Below are 22,146 nucleotides of genomic sequence, written 5' to 3'. Positions count from 1 at the left end.
TGGCCTTTATTATGTTGAGTTATGCTTTCTCTATTCCCACTTTGCGGAGTGTTTTTATCATGAATGAGTGCTGTACTTTATCAGACGCTTTTTCAGTATCTATTGATATATCATGTGATTCTTGTCTTTCACTTTGTTTATGTATTATATTTTAACTTGCCAATATTGTACCATCCTTGCATCCCTGGGATGAATCCCACTTGGTCATGATGTATGATCTTTTTAAGGTATTGGTGGATCTGGTTTGCCAATATTTATTGAGGATTTTCTATATTCTTCAGTGATATTGGCCTGTAGTTTTCTTTCTTTTTTGAATCTTTACCTGATTTCAGAATTAGGATAATACTGGCCTCATAAAAAGGAGTTTTGGAGTATTCCCTGTTCTTCATTTTTTAAAAAATAGTTTGAGTAGGATAGTAGTGAGGTCTTCCCTAAATGTTTGGCAAAATTTACCTGTGAAACTGTCTGGTCCAGGCTTTTGTGTGCTGGTTGTTTTTTGATCATTGCTTCAATTTCATTAATTGTTACTGTGATCTATTCAGGCTTTCTACTTCTTCTTCATTCAGTTTTGAAAGGTTATATGTTTATGGAAATTTGTCCATTTCACCCAAGTTGTCAAATTTCTTGGCATATAGTTGTTTATAGTACTTTCTTACAATCCTTTGTATTTCTGTGGTATTGGTTGTAATTTCTCCTCATTCTTTTCTGATCTTATTTATTTGGGTCCTCTTTCTTTTTTTCTTGATGAATCAAGAAAAATTTTGTTTCTCTTTTCAAAGAATCAGCTCTTGCATTATTAATCCTTTGAATTGTTCTTTTACTCTCAAATTCTTTTAATTCTGCTCTGATTTTGATTATTTTCTTCCTTTTACTTGCTCTGGGCTTTGTTTGTTGTTGTTCCTCTAGTTCTTGAGATGTAGGTTTAAAGCTGTTTATTTGAAATGGTTACCTTTTTTAGGTAGACCTGTATTGCTATGAACTTCCCTGTCAGGACTGCCTTTACTGTGTCCCATAGGTTTTAGAGTTTTGTATGTTCCTTTTCATTGTTTCCTGATAATTTTTAATTTCTTTCTTTTTTTTTATATATTTTATTTTTTTTTTTAGAGACGGAAGGGAGGGAGATAGAGAGAGAGAGAGAAACATCAATTTGTGGTTGCTGGGGGTTATGGCCTGCAACCCAGGAATGTACCCTGGCTGGGAATCGAACCTGGGACACTTTGGTTCCCAGCCCGTGCTCAATCCACTGAGCTACGCCAGCCAGGTTAATTTCTTTCTTGATCTCATTGTTAACCCATACATTATTTAATAGCCTGTTATTCGGTCTCCATGTATTTGAATGTTTTTGAGTTTTTTCCTTGAGGTTGGTTTCTGGTTTCAAGCCATTGTGATCCAAGGAGATGCTTGATTTGATTCCCATTTTCTTGAGTTTGTTGAGGCTTGTTTTGTGATGTTCTATGAGGTCTGTATTTGAAACTGTTCCATGTGCATTTGAAAAGAATGTATATTTTGCTTCTTTGGGATAAATGGTTCTGTATATATCAGTTAAGGCCATTTGATCTATAGTGTTGTTCAATGCCACAATATCTTTGTCGATTTTTTACTTGGAAGATCTGTCCATTGTTGACAGTGGGGTGTTAAAATCCCATACTATGAGTGTATTGCTGTCTCTATATTTTTAGAAGTCCTCTAATATTTTCCTAATACATTTGGTTCTCCCATATTGGGTGCATGTACATTTACAAGGGTTATATCTTCTTGATGGATTGCTCCTTTAAATATTATAAACTGCTGTCCTTAGTCTCTTTTTATGGCCCTTTTTTGAAATCTGTTTCTTCTGATATAAGTATTGCTACCCTAGCATTTTTTTCCTGTCTATTTGCTTGGAATATATGTTTCTATCCCTTCACTTTCAGTCTATAGATCTTTTGTTTTGAGGTGGGTCTCTTGTAGAGAGCATATATGGGTTGTGTTTTTTTGTCCATTCAGTTATTCTATATGTTTTTAAAGATTTTATTTATTTAATTTTAGAATGAGGGGAAGGAAGGAGAAAGGGAGAGAAACATCAGTGTGGGGCTGCCTCTCATGGACTCCCAACTGGGGTCCTGGTCCACAACCTAGGCATGTGTCCTGATTGGGAATCAATCCAGTGACCCTTTGTTTCACAAGCCAGTAGTCAATCCACTGAACCACACCAGTCACGACCTATTCTATATCTTTGATTGGAGCATTTAATCCATTTACATTTAAGGTTATTATTGATAGGCACTTAATTCATTGCCATTTTTTGCCTTTGTTCTTGTGTTCCTCTCTCTCTCTTTTTCTTCATCTTCTTATAGCATTCCCTTTAGCATCTCTTGCAATACTGATTTTGTGGAGATGTGTTCTTTTACCCCCGCCTTTTTTTTTGTCTGGGAAACTCCATTTTCACCTTCTATTTTAAAAGAGAGTGTTGTTGAGTAGGGTAGTGTTGGTTGCAGGCCTTTGCTTTTTATTACTTGGAATATTTCTTGCCATTTCCCTCTAACTTATAGTGTTTTTGTTGAGTAATCAGCTAATAGCCTTATTGGGGCTCCTTGTATATTACTAGCTATTTCTCCCTTGCTGCCTTTAATATTTTCTCTTTGTCTTTAAGTTTTTCCATTTTTATTATGATGTGTGTTGGATTGAGCCTCTTTGGATTCATCTTGATTGGGATCCTGTGTGCTTCCTGGACTTGCATGACTTTTTCTCTCATCAAGTTAGGGAAGTTTCTGTCATTACTTTTTCAAATGGGTTTTCTATGTCTTGCTGTTCTTCTGGTATCTCTGTGACATGGATATTATTACCTTTCATGCTGTCCTGTAGCTCCCTTAAACCCTTTTCATTCTTTTTGAGTCTTTTTTTCATTTTGTTACACTATCTGGGAATTTTTTCTACCTTGTCCTCCAGCTTACTGATTCAATCCTCTGCATCATCAAGCCTGCTTTTAATTCCTTCTACTATGTTCTTCAATTCAGAAATTACACTTTTCATTTCCTCCTGGCTCTTATTTATAGTTTCTCTGTCCTTTTTCATGCTGATATAATTCACAGTAAGTTTCTTGTAGCTTCCCTGTAGTTTTCTATAGTTCTCACAGAGTTCATTTAGCTTCCTTATAACCATTATTTTGAACTCAATGTCTGATACTTTACTTGCCTCTATTTCATTTAGCATGCTTTCTGTGGATTCCTCCTTTCCTTTTGATTTGCAGTTGTTTCTTTGTCTCCTCATTTTAGGTACTCTTGTTTGTTTCTCTTCTTTGATTGATCTGCTTTGACTCCCTGTCTTTGTGGTGTCACCTCCTATAGTAGAACTGTAGGATTCAGTGGTGCAGTCTCCTTGCTCTCCTGAACTTGATGCTCCTGGGATACCCTTTATGCCATTTATGTTTTCTCTCTGGTTGTAATTGGGTTTTGATTATTGTTGGGTCATTCTTTGATGGGTCCTTTCCTCTGGCTTGCTGACTGAGTGTCTCTCCGCCTACCATGTTTTGTGTGTTGTTGTGTATATGCTGCCAGAACGAAACCATACAGTTCAGGAAACAGACACCTGCAAAAATAACCCATACCCACAATCACACTATAAACAGCAAATAAGCCAGTATTAATAAAGGTATAAAGAGATTAAGACTATTATAAGAATGGAGAAATGAATATGAGATATGACTAACTGAAAAAGAAGTGATTTTGAGAGGGTTGAGAGAAAATCAATAATAAGAGTAGGGAATTGGGGCAAGGCAAAGAGGGAAAGTAAAATTCATATCATAAATAAAAAAGGAATGGAGAAAGTGAAATGGAGTAAGTGCAGGGAGACATAGAGTATTCAATTTAAACAGAAATTCTTCAAAAGTTATAGTGAGATAGAGAAAGAAAAATGAAAAAATTAAATAAATTAAAAAACAGGAACCAAATTGGAGAAAAATATCCACCACAGCCCTATTAACAACAAAGGAGCTAAAATTAATATAGGTGGGATGAAAATGAGAGGGGACAAGAGAAAGAAAGAAATGCTTAAGAGATGTCTAGAGGAAAGGGAAGTGATTTTGAAATGGTAGAGGGAGAAGAAATACTAAGAATGAGGAACAAACACTAGGCTAAGACAGGGAAAAATTAAAATTTGAGACTATATAAGAAAGGGCAAGTGGACAGAAGAATGGAGTAGGAGAGGGGAACAGTAAAATTTGAGATTTGAAATCCAAAATAATGAAGATCTAGAGATAAAATTGAAATAATGCAACAACCAACACCTATCCACAACCAGTGAGCAAAGATTGATAAAAGTAGAGAAAGAACAAAGGTAGAGAAGTCAGGAAAAAATGTGAATTGACCAGTGACAAGAAAAATGGTCTTGAGAGGCTGGAGGGGGGCAGAAATAGTAAGATTGCAGAATGGAAAAAAGTTATAGTGAGAGAAAACACAATTGAGAATGAAAATAAGAGGAAAGAAGAAAGTAAAATGAGGTAAGCAAAGGGAGGATCAAAATATGAGATTGAAATAAACTATAATATAAAATCTAGTGACTTAATATGCACAAGAAATGAGTGTTGAAAAGCTATGCAGGAGAAAAAAATATCGCAAGTCATGAAGACCATAGTGGAATTCATCTAAGTAGCATTTAGTATTTACCAATTTTTTTTTCTTTCTGGGTCTGCCTCTGGTCACGTCAGATAGTGTCCCATTCTGGCCTTAGGCAGCCTGTTTGAGACTACCAGGGATCTGTAGTCTATGTCTGACTCAAGTTATTAATACAGTCACTCTGCAATCAGTTGTCAAGCTTAAGCACCACTGGGTGAGGCAGAGTAACTTCTGGGGGCAGAAGAAATAGAGTACTAGTTCTTCCCTTCAGGCTGATGCCACTCAGAGGGGAGTGGTCGGCCTGAGCAAGATGGCACCTGCAGTATGGGGTAATGACTCAGTACCAGGATCCTGGTGGCTGGTCTCTCAGTTCTCTCCCTAAAGCCACTGGCCCCAGTCTGTCCTCCCTTCCTCCCTTTACCAGAGCCCAGGGTAAGTGGCTACAAATGAAGTGATATGCATTGGCCCTTTCAAAAGCTGTCTGTGACTTCAGCTATCTGTCTCTGGCAGAGAGAAACCTTGCTGCTTTTTTTGCAGCTGGATGTTGTCTAGGTTCTTTTTTGGCTCTGGTGCTGTTGGCTGGGGAGCTCAGTTTGGGGTTTAGACCCCACAGTTCTCAGGGAAACCCCCTGGCCACTGAAATATTCTTCTGGCACTTAAGCTGCTGCCCATAGGAGCCCAGCCAGCCCTCTTTCATTTCCTCTGTACTCTATACCAGTCATGCTGTGGTGAAGCTGTTTCTTTTGCTGTCTGTGGTTATAAGGCTTCTCTCCAGCTAGTGCTCAGTTGTTTATTCTGGATGATTTCTCTACAATTTGGTTGTAATTCCAGATTGGTTCTGGGAGTTGTTTGGTATACATCTTCTCTCTCCTGTGAGAGGTATCTGTACAGCTGGGGGAGACGTTCCAATCCCAGGTAAGTGAGGAGCTCCCCTTTTCCATTTTCTAGAAGCAGGTAGAAGATGTGGAAATTCTACTCCTCTTTGCTCTGATAGACAACTTGAGACTTTTCTATCAAGTAACTGATGATATGCCCTCCTATGGGGATGTCTATTTAGAAAAACGTCCAGGAGAAACAGGGGCAAAACCCCCTCCTTCATCAGGGCTGTGGACAGGGATCATTTTCCTTTCCTTGGTCCCAAGGAAACTCAGGCATGGTATTTTTAAAAATCTTTGGTGATCTACAGGTCTAGCAGGAGAAATAAGCAATATATGGATATAAACATACTAGTCCTTTTTTTTTGACTGAATAGGCCAGATAACTGTGGTCAGTACAGAAGAACAGTCTACCTGGACCCCAGCGGGCTCCAAGTGTTTCCCAGGGGGTAGAGATTGGGGGTAAGATTCAGGTAGAGGAAGGAACTGAGGGCTGTCTTAAGTGCACATGATCACTTGAGCAAAGCCTGGGAGGTCAACATAAGCATGACATTTTTGTGGGTACGAAACAAGAGCAGGTGAGCTTCACAGACCAAAGTTTAAGGCCAATGTCATATTGAAGCTTTCTGGGTTACAAAATGCCACTTAAAGTAATCCTTTCACTTTGCTTTCTTACCTTGTATTAAAGTTTGTAGTATATAGAAATGCCCTTGTAGAATCTTCTGGTGAACTCTTGAGTATTTTGGGCTTTCATTTAGGTCAAATATACTAAAATACTTGTGATCACAAGATCCTGTTCTACTTAAAAAGTCTAGTTAAATATTAATGTGAGGAAATTTGCTCTTGCATATTTTCACACATAATTTCTTTAATAGGTATTATGCATTTTGCATAATTTAAATACAGACATCTGGGTGATTTGCTTTCCTGGCAGAGAGGACTGTTTCATCAGTAAGATCTACACAGCATCTTCTTTGAATTGCCTGCTAACAGTTAGTTTCATGGCATTTAAATAAAGAATGATGTTTCTGCAGTAGAGAGTGTAGTGGAAATTGAACTACCCCATGAGTTTCTGTTCATTAAAAGGACAATATTAATTCTGTTTGCTGTTTAGGGGCCAACTATCAATATGCCAGGAAATTTAGGTTTCTTAGTACTATGGAGTAGGCAGAGTCCGAGTTCTTCTCTTTCTGCTTCTGCCCTGGTGACTCTGGGACTGTTCACCATCTGTTCTAAATGTGTTTCTTTTGACCACAGGTACTGAAATGTGGATTGTTTCAAAGTCATGGAAAATACAATGGACAAATGCAAAGGCTTCTGTGTTCCTACTTTAGTTTTTATCATTTTTTAAACTGTTTTCTTTCTTAATTTTTTAAAAATATGTTTTATTGGTTATGCTATTACAGTTGTCCTAATTTTTCCCCCTTGTCCACCTCTGCCTAATACTCCACTTGCCTCCAGCAGTACCCTCCCTTAGTTCATGTCCATGGGTCATGCATATGAGTTCTTTGGCTTCTCCATTTCCTATACTGTTCCTAACATTCCCTGTCTGTTTTGTACCTATCAGTTATGCTCTTTAATCCCTGCACCTTTCCACCCATTATCGCCCTTCCTCCTCTCCCTTCCCAATGAACAACCCTCCAAGTGATCTCCATATCTATAATTCTGTTCCTGTTCTGGTTGTTTGCTTAGTTTGTATTTTTTATATTCAATTGTTGATTGTTGTGAATTTGTTACCATTTTTTAAAAATTGTGTTAATATTTTATTTATTTATTTTTTAGAGAGAGGGGAAGGGAGGGAGAGAGGGAGAGAAATGTGTGAGAGATACATCAATTGGTTGCCTCTCATACACCCTCAACTGGGGACCTGGCCCACAAGCCAGGCATGTTCCCTGACTGGGAATCGAACTGGTGACCATTTGTTTCACAGGCTGGTGCTCAATCCACTCAGCCACACAAGTCAGGGCATTGTTGCTATCTTAATGTTCATAGTTGTGATCTTCCTTTTCTTAAATAAGTCCCTTTAATATTTCATGTAATTATGGCTTGGTGATTATGAACTCCTTTAGCTTGACCTTGTATGGGTAGCACTTAATTTACCCTTCCATTCTAAATGATAGCTTTACTGGATAGAGTATGCTAAGTTGTATGTCCTTGCTTTTCTTCACTTTGAATACTTCTTGCCAGTCCTTTCTTGCCTGAAAAGTTTCTTTTGAGAAATCAGCTGACAGTCTTATGGGAACTCCTTTGTAGGTAACTCTGTCTTTTCTCTTGCTGCTTTTAAGATTCTCTCTTTATCTTTAACATTTAGCATTTTAATGATGATGTATTTTAGTGTGGTATTTTTTAGGTTCAACTTTTTTGGGACTCTCAGTGCTTCCTGGACTTGTATGTCTATTCCCTTAACCAAATTAGGGAAGTTCGATTTCATTATTTTTTCAAATAAGTTTTCAGTGTCTTGCTCTTCTTCTTCTCCTTGTGGCTTCCCTATGATTTGGATATTGGTATGTCTGGAGATGTCCCAGAGACACCTGATACTATCTTTGTTGTTTTGGATTCTTTTTTCTTTTTGATGTTCTGGTTTCTTCCTTATGTTTCAAATTGTTGATGTGAATCTTCGCTTCATCCACTCAACTATTGGTTCCCTGTAGAGTTTTCTTTATTTCACTTAGTGTAACCGTCATTTCTTTCTGGGTCTTTTTCATTTTGATGCTGTACTTAATGAGTTTTTTGAGCATCCTGATCACTGGTGTTTTGAATTCTGTGTCCGATAGGTTGGTTATCACTGTTTCATTTGGTACTTCTCTTGGGGTTTTCTTCTGTTCTTTCATTTAGGCCTTGTTTTTTTTTGTGTGTCTCTTTAGCCTCCCTGTGTTTGTTTATGTATTAGGTAGAGCTGCTTTGACTCCCTGTCTTAGTAGCATGACCTATTGTAGAAAAGGCCCCTATAAATTTTGTGTGGTGGAGCCTTAGGTAATTGCCAGGGTAGGGCAATACACTTCACCACTTTGTGGCTCTCTGTGGGGGGAGCGCTCAGCAAGGGAACAGTGTTACTGGTTGGTTTCTGGAGGTTTGCCTGGCATTCGCCCTGTGCGACTGGTGCCCTTCTAGCTGTTGCCCTGGTGCTGTCTCCCAGAGAGGCTTGGTTTGCATAGGTTTTAAGTCCCTGTGGGCTTTTTAAGCCAAGCCTTCTGAAAATCCAGCAATTTTGTCCACTGCCCCAACCTCCACTGGTCTTTACAGCCAGAAGTCATGGGAACTTATCTTCTTGGTGCTGCAGTCCAGGGATGTGTGGTCTGGCTTGAGGCTAGAATCACTAGCTTCCAAGGTATCTCTTCTGACTTTTATCTACCATATGTGAATGTTGGCCACTGTTGCCTCTCTGCGCCAGACCATGTCTCTGTGCCTCTCCTTCCATCACTGCTGTTTCTACCTGTCTGGATGAATGTGGCTTCTTTAAATCCTTGGTTGTCGGATTTCCATACAGCTCGATTTTCTGACAGCTCTGCGTGTTAGTTGTCTTGAGGTCTAGTTGTAATTCTTTTCTGTAGTTGCTCAAGGAGGTGAAGTGTGTTTACCTATGCCTCTATCTTGATCAGAAATCAGTTCACTTTTTATCATTAATAGGTTCCAATCTGATATCAATTTTATGATTCTTGGTATAGTTTGTATACTTAAATTATTTATGATGATAGTCTTTTAGAACCCAATTTTTACCTTTACAGAAGATTCTCTTAAAAGCTTGACTTATTCTGGTCATTTTAAGTATTAATTTGTGGTTTCAGAGCTGTTTTTGACTAGCAAGGAAAGTAAAATCAGGACTGATAAGAGACAGTCTCAGACCTGGGGTCAGAAGTCATGATACTGTTCATTAGTTTGGCTTTTGATGTCTTCATCCTGATGTCTTTTTGGGCTTGACTTGTCCTGGACCCACTGTTTGCTTTTGAGAAGCAGACAGACTTAAAACAGTAAGCCAAGTGGAGTGGTAGAATGTGCCTGGGTAGGGGAGCAGGTGTGGAGAGAATGTAAACTTTATCTGAGCAAGGACCTTGTCTGTCTTATTGATGTCTTTGATCACTAGAGAGAATGTATGATAAGAGCTGACTGACAAGAAGGAGCAAGTCACAAAGATTTAGGAGGAGAACTTCCCAGGCAGGGAGAACAGCATATGCAAAAGGCCTGCAGTGGGAATGAGAAGGCCACTGTGGCTAGAGAGTTGTGAGTCAAGTAGAGAGTGGGGGTAGTATTGGAGAGGTAGGTGGGTGCAGATTAAGTTAGATGTGGGGCCATTTCAATCTAAATGCATGAGAAGGCATTGTAGAGTTTTATGCATGACTTCTTAACATTTTGAAAAGATAGCTCTGGCTGTCATATGGGTAATAGGTTGTAGGGCAGCCTAGAGAAGAAGCATGAAGACCAATTTGAGCACAGCAGACTCTCCAGGTAGGAGTTGTTGGTAGCCAGACCAGGTCAGTAGCAGTGGAGATGGAAAGCTGTGGATGATTCAGACTGCCCTGCATGTAGAGCGGCTGATGGACCTACTGGTGGTGTAGATAGGGGAGCTGAGGCAAAGAGAGAGATTGATGGTCGCTTCTAGGTTTACGCACTTGATTCTTTCGGCCCCCCCCCCCCCCCCAGCTTGTGGATTTCTACTTTTGTCTTTGTACTTGATCCCCCTCCTTCCTGGGGCCTCCTTCTGATGGCTGATCCTTGGTCCTCCCTTGCTCCCTAGGTGTGTGATGTCTATCTGTCAGACCTTTTTAGTTCAGATAGATTTCCAGTCTTTAATTTCCAGACTGCTCTTGCCCTTCTCTCTGTGTGTTTTTTAAATCTGATTATGATGTAAAGAACATAATTAATAAAACTCTCATGTGAAGGATTATGGGTTACCAATCAGCTTTGTAGAGACATCAAATATGCTGCTAGCCGGCAAATATTGTTTTCCTTTACTTCATCATTCTCTCTGGGACCACAGCAAAAGTAAAAGGTTCCTTTTTGGAGGAATATGTTGGAGATTCTTATTCCTTCTCATCATAGCTTGCTCAGGTTGCATGGACACAGTGGGGAGGAAGATGGGATGGTGGTTGGGGCAGTTGACTGGTACATTGACTTCCTGGTAATCTTGGCAACTATTTCCTTTCTCTTTTTGACGGATAGGATTCTTTCTGTGTGCAAAAGAATGTGCAGGAAACAGTGCTTCACCTCTGCGTGAATGCCAGCTTGTGGTGTATTTTCAGGATTTCAGAGCTAATTGGTTTGTGTTGAAAATGACTGTTTATCATTTGTATATGATAAAAGAAACATGTAAATTACTTGACAACATTTGCTAGTCAAATTGGTGAGTAATAAGTCAACAGTACCCATTTGCTGAACTATCTATAGAATATAACTAGAAAAGTCAGGATTTTTTTTCCCCTAGCCATGAAAATCTTTGGATATTTATCACATTTCTGCAAGTCTTGCAACCTTTCTAATGTTCTTATTTCTTATTTAGAAGAGTATGTAAAACAGTTGTGAAGAATGTCTCTACTTAAGACGAACCAGCCTAAACTAATTGTCACATGGAGTCTATCTACCTCAACAGTGTCTCTCCAGCTACCACTTCTTTTCTAGTCCTACCTGTCTTTTTCCTCTGTTTCTATTCATCCTTCCAGATTCATCTTCTGAAGTACCAGCCATTTCCTGTTCAGAATTCTCAATAGCTTCCCAGTTTCTGAATCAAATAATGATCAATCTGCCTGTTTTTTCAGATATTTTTTCCAAGTTTATAAGTTAAACTGAATGTCCGGCAGTTCCTTGTGTATCCCTCTCCACATCTTTACTTAAGAAATCCCACAAACATTGTTTTCTTCCATTTTTGTAGCTTGCTGAAATCCTATTTTTGACTTTGATGCAAAAGAGGCAGTTGGAGATGACATCACAGATTTCAAAGAAATGAGGAAATGATAATAAAAAACAAAGCAAACATCCCATCCTGCAGCAGAAACACCACCATGAAATCACTAATAGGAAGCATATGGAAAAGGTCTTGAGTTGGCTGCTGAGGAAGAGGGAGGAAGGTTGTAAGGGGGTTTATCTAGGCTTGTGCATTAGAAGCTGAATGAGTGAGGATTCATAAGGCCTCTTCAATATCCTCATGTCAGGGAGGAACCAATTGATGTTGCTATTCTCATTGAGGAGCCTGGAAATGACTGGTGTTGGTGACTGGGATGCTGTGAAATGCAGAGCCAAGTGTCTGTAAGTGAAGGCCTGGTGAAAGAATGAGACTCCTGAGAGCAACCTTCCCCACAAGAATGGGATCTCTTCCCAAGCAGAAGGAAGGAGCCCAGTAGAGGATGCAGAGCCTAAGAACTCAAAGTCTTTCTAGTATGTCAGCTGCAATCTTCTGACCTGCTGTCATTCCACCTAGCTAGAGAAGAGAGGAGAGAATGCAGAGTACTCAGTCTTTGAACAAGATGACCGATATGGCAGGACAAGAGTCAAGGACTTGCCCATCTAGTGTTAGAGTATACAGAATTTCTGGGCAGACACACTTAAGTATATGTACAATGAAGAGAAAGAATAGAGTAGTTATATAAACACAGTCTAGTAGTAGATGGATGGATAAATGGATAGATGGACAGACAGAGTGCAAGAAAAGGAGTAAAGTATGCAAAAGACAAAATATCCAGATCTAGATGAAAACATACCTCAAGGCATAGAAGGGAGTTCCTTACAATTGCTTCATTCTGTGAAACAAGTTAATGAGAAACAGGAATTTAATGAACAAAGCAAGATGATAATCAAAAGCAGAATGAGATGAAAAGAAAAAGAGAGAGATTGCAGACCTAAAGATAGACTTTGATGTCTAAAACAAAATCTATTGCAGGACTCATAAATAAAATTAGAACTACCAAGGATAACAATAGATGCCATTGAAATCAAATTACTAAAAGTTAAAGGCTTGATAATCTCACCACACACAAATGAAATGATCAAGATATTAAAGCAATCACAAACTGAAAAATGAAGAAGGCAAAGAAAATGTGTTTAAGGATAATTGGTTTCTCCAAAATAGATAGTCAACAAATAAAACAGAAAATGGAATATAAAATAAAAAGAATTTTTATGAAATGAAAAATAAAGAAAAGAACTGAGTCTTCAGATTAGAATATATTGTTTTCTAGGAAAATTTAGAATATAGAATGAGATCTGTCCTAAGTAAACTATTGAATTTCAAGTATAAAGAAAAAACATTTTCAAAGATTTCAGGCAGAAAACCAAATTATCTTCCAGGGACTAAAAGTTAGGCTAGCTTCATATCTCTTTAGAGCAGCATTCAAGTTCTGAAGACAGTGGCACCATGTCTTCAAAGTTCCTAGGAAAAGGAAAGTTGTGACACAGTACATGGTCCAACTGATGCAGCTCTGATGTCATTAATGTATAAAGGCAGGAGGCAGATACTCTCAAACATGTACACATTTGAGTACTGGTACTTAAGACCAAACCATGTATGAAAAAAATATGCAATGTTGTCAACCTCTAAGTATGTTTCATAATGTCTTAACATAGAAGGATATTTTAAGAAATATCTCTTTTAGTGAGAAAATGTTTCATTGAAATTCAATGAATATTTTTCCTAATGTTAAATTCAGATAAAATCACATGCATTTTTTTAATTAAAAAATAGTTTTGCTAGAGGGTACTTTTTTTTTTCTAAAGGTCTTCCTGCCTACCAGACCTACTCCCTCCCTCTTCACACCCACACTGGGCATGTGGCTCCAGGCTCCAAATGTGGCATTCTTCCTTCTGTTCTGATAAGTGTTGTAGTGAAGTTGGCTGAAATTAAGTGTACTCTATACTGTGAGACATTGCTATGAAAGTCCACTAGTTAGTCAAACACATAATTCTCTGTAGACTATTTGACAGGAAGCTTCTGATATGTGATTCTTGGCTATTCCCCCATTTACTTAAAATCACTTACCCCCTACAGTGCCAAATAATCAGTGCTTATTGAGTGATTACTGTGTAACCAGTGTCGCTGTGTTCACCTAACATAGTAGGAGGAAACTCACACATTGCCCAAGTTTTCCCAATATTTCCCAAGCAAGATCTAGCTCTCAGGTATGCTTCTCCAGAGAGAAAAAATAGCTTTTTGTTTTTTTTTTTTAACATAGCTGTTGAGTTTTGTCAGACACAGTGCTTGATACAAAGGATATGATTGTGACCAAGAGGTTGAATCCCTGCTGGATCTTATAAATGAGGGTAGTTGTTACATGGAACACTCTTCAGTGAGCCAAGCCCATGTGTGGCTGGCCTTCTTCCCTCCCATCTGGGCCATCCTGCCTGTAGTTCACCTGAACCTCTGGAATCTACAGGAGGGTGATGCTGCAATTGCCCTAGCACTGGACACATGTTTTACATTCAATGGTTGAATAAAAACATATTGAATATATTACTTGCAAATATAATGAGCATAATGTCTAAAATAAGCTGATGCTATGTTTTGACACTTTTAGTCAGGCCATAGTTTCCTTGTGATGCAAATATTGATTGCCAGAAGATTTGTTTCAATACAAAATATGTGCAGCTATCCATATTTTATCACTTTCATTATTTTGGACCCAGAATGCCTGGAGTTGGGGGGGGGATTGTCAACTCTGCCATTTAAATATTCCATCTTACGAAAGGGGTGTTTCATAAATTATGTATAACAGTAGATGCCACTCAGTAAATATTTTATATGTGATAGATATTTTGGTCTGAAATCACTTTTTCACTTGAGCAATGATTTAAACCCTTGTTTTTAGTTTTATGAGGTGACACTTTTATAGTATCATGTAGTGAATGCAGCTTGAATGTCATAGAGCTCTAGGGCAGCATTAATCATAAATTCATGTGTCCCCACTCCCAATCCTGGGAAACTTTCTCTTAATTCTGGCTTTATCCATTCTATGTATGGAAGTGTGTGTGAGTGCATGTTGGTGTGTGTGAGTGTGTTGGGAATTTGTGGGGACAGACAATGCTTTGGCTTAATGGCTCTGGAGTTATGAATTTCAAGTGATTTTCAAAGCCTCTAAGACTTATTTCAAGAAAGGAAAAAAATTTTTTTCAGTGGTTAAAAAAAAGGGTATTAAAGTAGACTGGGATGTGGTCCAAAACAATTTCTCAAGTTTGAGTGGGAACTATTAGAGTTTAAAATATTGCCTTTTGTAGGGGTGGGGGGAGGTTATTGTCTACTTTTATGGAGGAAGTACATATGTCTCTGGACTTGTGAGAACAGTCACTCTCCTTTTCTCATGGGCCTAGAGGCCTGGGATAGTTCATTGTCAGGAGGTTCTCTACTGTGTGTGCAGTACTGTCACAATTCTGAGCTATGTGGCCTTCCAGTGAGGATATTGCTTTATGAAGTGGAACTATATGATGAAATTCTCCATTGTAATGTGTGTGTGTGTGTGTGTGTGTGTGTGTGTGTGTGTGTGTGTATAAAAATCACATACTTTTAACTTATACTTGAATTCAATGGGCAGAAGAAAAAGCATGATTTCTACCAATGTTCTTAGAGGTAGGGGCAAAGCCTGATTTATTTAGAGTGCTAATTTTAGTAAAATTTGCAAGGGCCTTGGTGTAACAAATCAAGATGACTGAAGCTCCAACCTTGAAGCCTGAGGTTCTGAACCCTGGGATTTGAACTTGGCTGATAGGAGTAATTGAAGAACAATGACACACTTCATTTCCTTTTTTTGAACCTAAGTTATGCATTGGCCATTTTCTCTGCATCTATTTAATGGTTGTTAAGTTGCTTTCTTTAAGGTGGTTTTTATGTTTTTTTAAACACCCCTTTTTTGCCATTTCATTCTGTTGCCCTCTTGCATGACTTCAGCTTTTCTTGTGCACCTTTGTGACTCAAATGCCTGTAGTCATGAAGGCCTAAAGGCCTTAAGGCCTTTTCTCTTTCCACTGCCCTTCCCCAGAGCCTCAAAGGAGCTTCCTTGTCAGCAAGGCTGTAAAGTTCTGAATCCTTCACTTAGAGAATGGCAGATTTTGTACATTGTTTTAATATTTAAATGACATAAAATACATTTATCCATTCCAGGAATGTAGGGCGTTTCAGATGTTGTTGGGCATCCTAGTGCCAGAACTGTGCCTTGCTCACTGCTATCTTATTGTTGAGGTGGGGTGGGGAAGGGATTCACCAGGAGAGTCTCTGACCAGGAGCCCTAGTTAGTAGCTTGGAACTTGCTCTCCTGTTGTTCCCACTATGCCTGTAATCACAGAGCACAGTGCCATGCTCTTGGGTATGATTCAGCTAGAACTCAGCACAGACCAACCTCAAGGCTGGAATTTTCACCTTTAGTCTTCTGCAGTGTGTCTGCTTTCCCTTGGACTTGTCAGAAGCCTAATTTTATAGATTTATTTTTTGTCTTGGGTCAAATGGGCCTGATGTTACGACATAGGCCTGCAAGTCTCTTCCTGGAGGTGCTGCCATTGACCCTCCTTTCTGAATTTCTCTGAAATCATTCTACTTTGAGTGGTTGCTATTAAAGTTTATTTTTAGAGGTTTTAGTTTTAGAGTGAGGGGAAGGGAGGGAGCAGGAGAGGGAGAGGAACATCAATTGGTTGCCTCTTGTTTGCACCCCAACCAGGGACTGAATCTGCAACCCTGGCATGTGCCCCAACTGGGAATCAAACTGGCAACCTTTAGCTTTTTGGGATGACACCCAACCAACTGAGCCACACTGGTCAGGGCAGAGTTAAATATTAATTTATTTGAAAAATATTAATTGAGGAACCACTGTATGCCAGATAGGAAATTAGTCACTTGTTTGTAGTATTTGTATAATACATTTGTATATAACATATATGGTGATAATTGTTGAGGAGAGAAACAAACTCATGATAAGGGAGGTTGGTGATTACTATCTTGTATAGGGTGATGGGAGAAGGTGGCTTTTAAGCAGAGATCTGAGGAAGTGAAGGCCAAGATATATATGTACATAGGGAATTCTTTAGAACTAATGCTGTCCCTCTCCCGCCTGTCCCCCACCCCCACCATGGGACATTTGCTGGTATCCAGAGACATTTTTGCTTTTCACAGTCTTGGAGGGGAGGGAGTGTATTACTGGTATCTAATGGGTAAAGGCTAGGGATGCCGCTAAACCTACTACAGTACACAAAATATCCCCCCATAATGAAGAATCATCTGGTCCACAATGTCAGTAGTGCCAAGGTTGAGAAACCCTGCTCTAGGGGAGGAGAATGAATTAACAATGCCAGAACACACAGCAACCCTAAAATCAGAAGGGAAAAAGGAAAAACAAAAGCTCTGAGGTGGGGGTAAGCTGGCAAGTTTGAGGACAGCAAGGATCTGTGGATTCCTAGACAGGTGTGAGCAAGGGGAAGAGTGGCAGGAGATGAGAGCAAGAAGTTAGCAAGGCATTCGATCATGTAGTGCTTTGTAGAATGTTACAAAGATTTGGCTGTTATCTCATTGAAATGGGAGGCCACATAAAGGATCTGAGCAGAGGAGTGGCCTGCCCTAATATCCCTCTGGCCATCAAGTAGAGTCTATATCATATCTGGGACTTGAGTGGTGGTATAATTGATTGTTGTGGTGATCCAGGTAAAAGATGCTAATGGTTGGGGCCAGGGAGGAGTGTGGCACAGGTGGCTTGATGCTATCAGATGAGGGGAGTGTTTTGATGGTGGAGTCAATACTAAGTATGTAGGGTTTAGAGAAAGAAAGTACAGTTATGGTTTTGGGTCCTAGTAACTGTAAGGAAGGTTGGCATTCACTGAGAAGGGATAATGTACAGGTTTGGGAGGCAGGAGGAAACAAGGGTTGGTTTTTCAGTGTGTTAAGATTGAGCTTCCTGTTTGCTGCCCTCACAGACATGTTGAGATAGGCAGAGGGTTGTGTGTGTGTGTGTGTGTGTGTGTGTGTGTGAGAGAGAGAGAGAGAGAGAGAGAGAGAGAGAGAGAGAGAATGATGCAGGGGGAGGAGAGAGAGAGAGACTGAGGTCTGTGTCAGGATTTAGATTTGAGAATCAGTCAGCTTACAGATTGCAGGTAAAGTCTCCATGGAGTGGGTTCAAGAGAAAGCAGGAGGGGAGGAATTGGAGAATCATAAGTGTAGGAAACTCTCCGGAGGTGCTTTTCACTAAAGGGTCAGAGAGAAATTTGTGATAGCTGGAAGGAGATACTGGGCCAAGGGAAGTGGTGGTGATAGTGGTCGGCGGGAAATCTAAAGCAGATTTGTGCGATCCATAGATAGAAGATGATACAGGAGACAGAGGGACAAGTAGCTGTGGTACAGGAGGAACTAATGCACAGAACAATAGTCATCTTAGGAACACGCACAGTTTGTCCATTGTAACTGGAGAGAAGAGCCAGCAAATCAGGAGACATCTATATATTAAGAGAAATAAAGGTTTTGAAGAGGGAGGAAGATTCCTTTGTAGTCAGGTGGTTATAGAACCTAAGAAAGGCAAGGTTTCAGCTTGGTTTCAAAGAGGTTATATAAATCAGACAATAAATTTAATTCATTTTAGTTGAAGTTTTATATGTTTCAGATTCACTTTACTTACTGTATGCCAGGATTTCAATATAAAATTTAAGGTCCATTTTTCTCACAGTGTTTTTGATGAGAAATGAATAATTTTTACACTCTAGAGAGTATTTAAAAAACAAAAGAACACCAAATATGATGCTCTCTTTCTTCAAAGTAATCTTTTCCTTTTCTTTCATTCCTGATTTCAGGAACAAACCCTAGCCCTTAGGAAAGAAGGGATTGGTGTTGTTTTGGATTCTGAACTGCCTCATTTGATTGGCATTGATGATGACCTTCTGAGTACTGGAATTATTTTATATCACTTGAAGGTAAACACTACCTGTGTGGAGCATTCTAATTTTGTCCTCAGTTTTCCCTTTAGACACTAGCAAAGTTGATTATAATCCTTTGTGTCAATGAACACAGCTGTTGCATTAAGGAATATGCAAGGAGTCCTGGAGCTCAGTGGGGGTTTTCACAGTACATTGTGATTCTCTGGTATTAGAGGTTCCCATTTTCATGGAATTCTAAAGCCAAATGAAAGTCCATTTACTTTACCTCCTAATTTGTAGAATCAGTAAGAGGGGGATAAGGAACAAAAAGACAGACCAGCTAAGGAAGAAAAGTCACAAGTACTTGGATTGGCTGTACATAGAGTTTCCTGGGCCCTCATGTTAATGTAAAAAGATATTTTAATATGCTTATTGATTTTAAAGAGAGAAGAAGGGGAAGAGAGGGGGAGAAAGAGAGAGAAAGAAAAAGAGAAACATTGTTGTGACAGAGAAATATTAATTGGTTTACTCCCATGTGCACCCTGACTGGAATGCAAACCCACAACCTAGGTATGTGACCTGACTGAGGATTAAACCTTCAACCTTTTGGTGTATAGGACAATGCTTCAACCAGCTGAGCCACACCAGCCAGGGCCCTTATGTTAATTTTCAAATGGTGTCTCCTGCCTATGTTATTGGATTCATGTCAAGAGAAGAGAATTTCCATATCAGCATCAGTGGTTGCTTCTATAACCTTCAGTTTAGTATCCTCTCTCGGATCAGTGGCTTAAAAAGAAAATGGTATTCCACCGTGCTTTGTGGGGTACCGTAAACTATATCTTTAGACATAAAGAGACACCTTTCTCCTGGAGGAGAAATGGGCAGTGCATGATACATGCCAAAAATTGGTGCGCACCCATTATTGGACAGTAAGCTCCAGGAGTTCTGTTGTCATTTTCTAGACAACATTCGGTATTGTTTCAGAGCCTCTGAACTCTAATTGTCCTGAGGCTGTGGTCTTCCCAAGACATTAATCATCAGGTCATCAGGTTGCTTGGACTGAAATAAAAATGGAGAAACAGTCTGCTTCTCATGTCCTTACTAATAAATGTTACTTGTCTTTTCTACTCAGGAAGGTCAGACATATGTTGGTAGAGAAGATGCTTCAACAGAACAAGATATTGGTAAGAATCTTTGTCAGTTTCCTCTTCCCAATGATTTCCCAATGATTTTAAATATCATTTAATGAGGAACTATTTTTGAATGACAGACATAAAGTAATCACAAAAAAAGGAAGCTTTTCAAATGCAATATTGATGAATATATGTTTTCTATAATGTGGAACTCTAATAAACAGAACATTTAATTCAGTGAATAAAATGAAACTCTGAATCCTCTCCCCTCACCCTACAAGTATTCTATACTCTGTCACATCTTTCAAGAGTCCTTTTATTTAAATTACTCTTGTCACATGGGACAATGATTGATAAAATATGTCAACAGACACAGGTAAAGGATACAAGATCCCTTAATGGGAAGGATATGGACACTTAATCTTCATAAAGATGATAAAGGAAAGCAGAATGCACACATATACAGCATACACATGTACGACTGCCTGGGTTTCCAGAAAGTCTTCCTGAGGCACATAGACAAGCAGTGATTGTACCTGAGCAGGTAAGGACTCTCCAGACTTGAAAGGCAGAACTTAGGGAATTTGTGGCAGTGGTGGTGGTGTGTATAAGTGTGTGTGGCAAGGTGAGGACTGGCAGGGGAAGAATCATATCTTCTCAGCTGCTTTTGGAATTGCCGGTGATGAACTTTGTTTTCCCACCAAGTGTAAACTATTAATCAGACCAACCCTAGCATATTAACCCTGGTGTATTCCTACATGTATTTACTATTTGCTTTGAAACTGGGAGAGCTGAAACCAATTCTAAGAAGTCATGAGGTTTAACTATTTGAGTAGAACTAGGCATTAGGCCTTTTCTTCTAATGTTAAATTGTGTGTTTAACCTTTGAGGTTGCTATCAATAATGATGAGTGGTAAAAACACGTTTTCTGTGAGCAGGGAAGTTCAGTAGTGCAGGTCTGTGGAGAACAGTGGGAACTAAATTTTGTCTGTATTCCTGAGAAGCTGGCCAAGATCTTTGCCTGAAGTTGTGTAGGTTTATTTGAAAGGCATTCACTTCCATGCCTGGCCATTCATTAAATAAGAATAACTCAGGATGGTCATGTGTGATTAGGGAAATCTTAGCAGCCACATGCTCTGAGAGGCCTGTGAGGTCAAGTTCTCTCAGAATTGGTACAGGCTGTGGCAGTGTTCATTCTGGTACAGTTTCTAGAAACTTCCTGGCACCTGCCAAGATCCATGCCATGCCAGAGTCACCTTTAGTTTCTGTATTTGTAACAGAGGGTCTGTAAATATGGATGTTACCATAAATTCTTGACCCATGGAGCCCTTTTGTTCTCTCCATTTTACTGAGAACTTTGGTTGGCTCATGATGGAAATTTATTCAGGATCAAACAGAGTGGCTTAATGGTATTCAGTTAAGACAAGTTACCAGTACTCAATCATTTTTTTCCTGGAGATGAAGAAAATTAACCAGAACTGATTTCCTTATAGAGGTGAAAATCCCAGAACTGATTTCCTTATAGAGGTGATACTCAGATGGTTTAAGGTAGCATTCAAGGGGTACCTTCAGTTCTGTCAGCCCATGCCACACACTCCTGAAATTCAGTTTTCTCACTGAACATAAATGTTCACAATATTTACATGGAAAAGGAAAAGTATGCAATGTGGAAAAATAAGTAAAGATAGGAATCATTGTACTAGATACCAAAGGAAAAAATTTTCTTTCTCTTCTTTTCTCAACTTAGTTCTTCATGGCCTTGACTTGGAGAGTGAGCACTGTATCTTTGAAAATGTCGGGGGGACGGTGACTCTGATACCCCTGAGTGGGTCTCAGTGTTCTGTGAATGGTATTCAGATCATGGAGGCTACACACCTAAATCAAGGTATTTGGGTTTTGGTTTTCAGTGTTTTTGTGTGTAATGTTCCTAGAAAACAAGTGGGCTCTGTTGGGGGAACATGTACATCTTAGAATTATTTACCAATTAAGTATGAAAAGAGGGAAGATTGCTTCATTATGCTGTTTTCTCTTTTATTTTGCTGAAGGACTTCTTTATAATCCCCATTATCTTATTGAATTACACAGGAAACATGTATGTAGTTGTTTTAGAAATTATTGTTGTAAAGGATATATGGCTTTGAAAGATTTTTCTTTCAAAAGAGTAGCCTTCAAATGCAAAACCTTAACACAATGGTCTCTTAATAATTTTATTACCTTATTTATATTTTAAATGAAAAATTATAACATAAAGGGTCTGGAATCATATCCTTTTTTCTTTTTGAAATAATTTCAAGTATATTGAAAAATTGCAAGAATAGTACAAAGAACTTTTTTAATTCCAGAAGCATGTGAAAGTAAATCACTAACCTGCTGCCCTACCAGCCCTGAATACTTCAGTGAGTGTCTTCTTTAAACAGTGGCATCTTCTATATAGCTGCCATCCAACCATCCAAATTAGGAAACTGATGCAGAAACATTTCTACCATTTGATTCTCAGCTCCCCTTTACCTTTTGTCCCAACAGTGTTTGTTATGGGTCCACTATTCAGTCCGGCATCCTGTGTTACCTTTGCTTGCCACGTCCCTCTAGTCTCTTTCAGTCTGGAAGAAATCTAGTCTTGATTTCTATCCTTGATATTTATGATTTTGACAATTTTGAAAACTGCAGGTGTGATATGTTATAGAATGTTCCTCTACATAAATATAGTATTTATCTGATGATGTCTCATGGTTAGAGTAGTATCAT

At 39.0% G+C, this 22,146-nt stretch overlaps 1 protein-coding gene across 5 annotated transcripts in view; it reads left to right on the top strand.

The window, feature by feature from the left end:
* The window catches only part of KIF16B (kinesin family member 16B), a 330,800-nt gene that overhangs the window by 158,521 nt on the left and 150,133 nt on the right, over nt 1–22,146 (top strand). For all 5 annotated transcript variants that reach the window (XM_045833301.1, XM_045833299.1, XM_045833297.1 and 2 more), the window contains exons 13-15: nt 18,206–18,325; nt 19,401–19,452; nt 21,149–21,286. In XM_045833301.1, coding sequence (XP_045689257.1) covers nt 18,206–18,325; nt 19,401–19,452; nt 21,149–21,286 — 310 coding nt within the window. The remainder of the gene's footprint in view (nt 1–18,205; nt 18,326–19,400; nt 19,453–21,148; nt 21,287–22,146) is intronic.

The sequence above is a fragment of the Phyllostomus hastatus genome, unplaced genomic scaffold (genome assembly GCF_019186645.2).
Source record: "Phyllostomus hastatus isolate PE091 unplaced genomic scaffold, TTU_PhHast_1.1 phas_contig_17, whole genome shotgun sequence".
Taxonomy (NCBI): Eukaryota; Metazoa; Chordata; class Mammalia; order Chiroptera; family Phyllostomidae; genus Phyllostomus; species Phyllostomus hastatus.
This window is presented reverse-complemented; position numbering and strand designations above follow the sequence as displayed.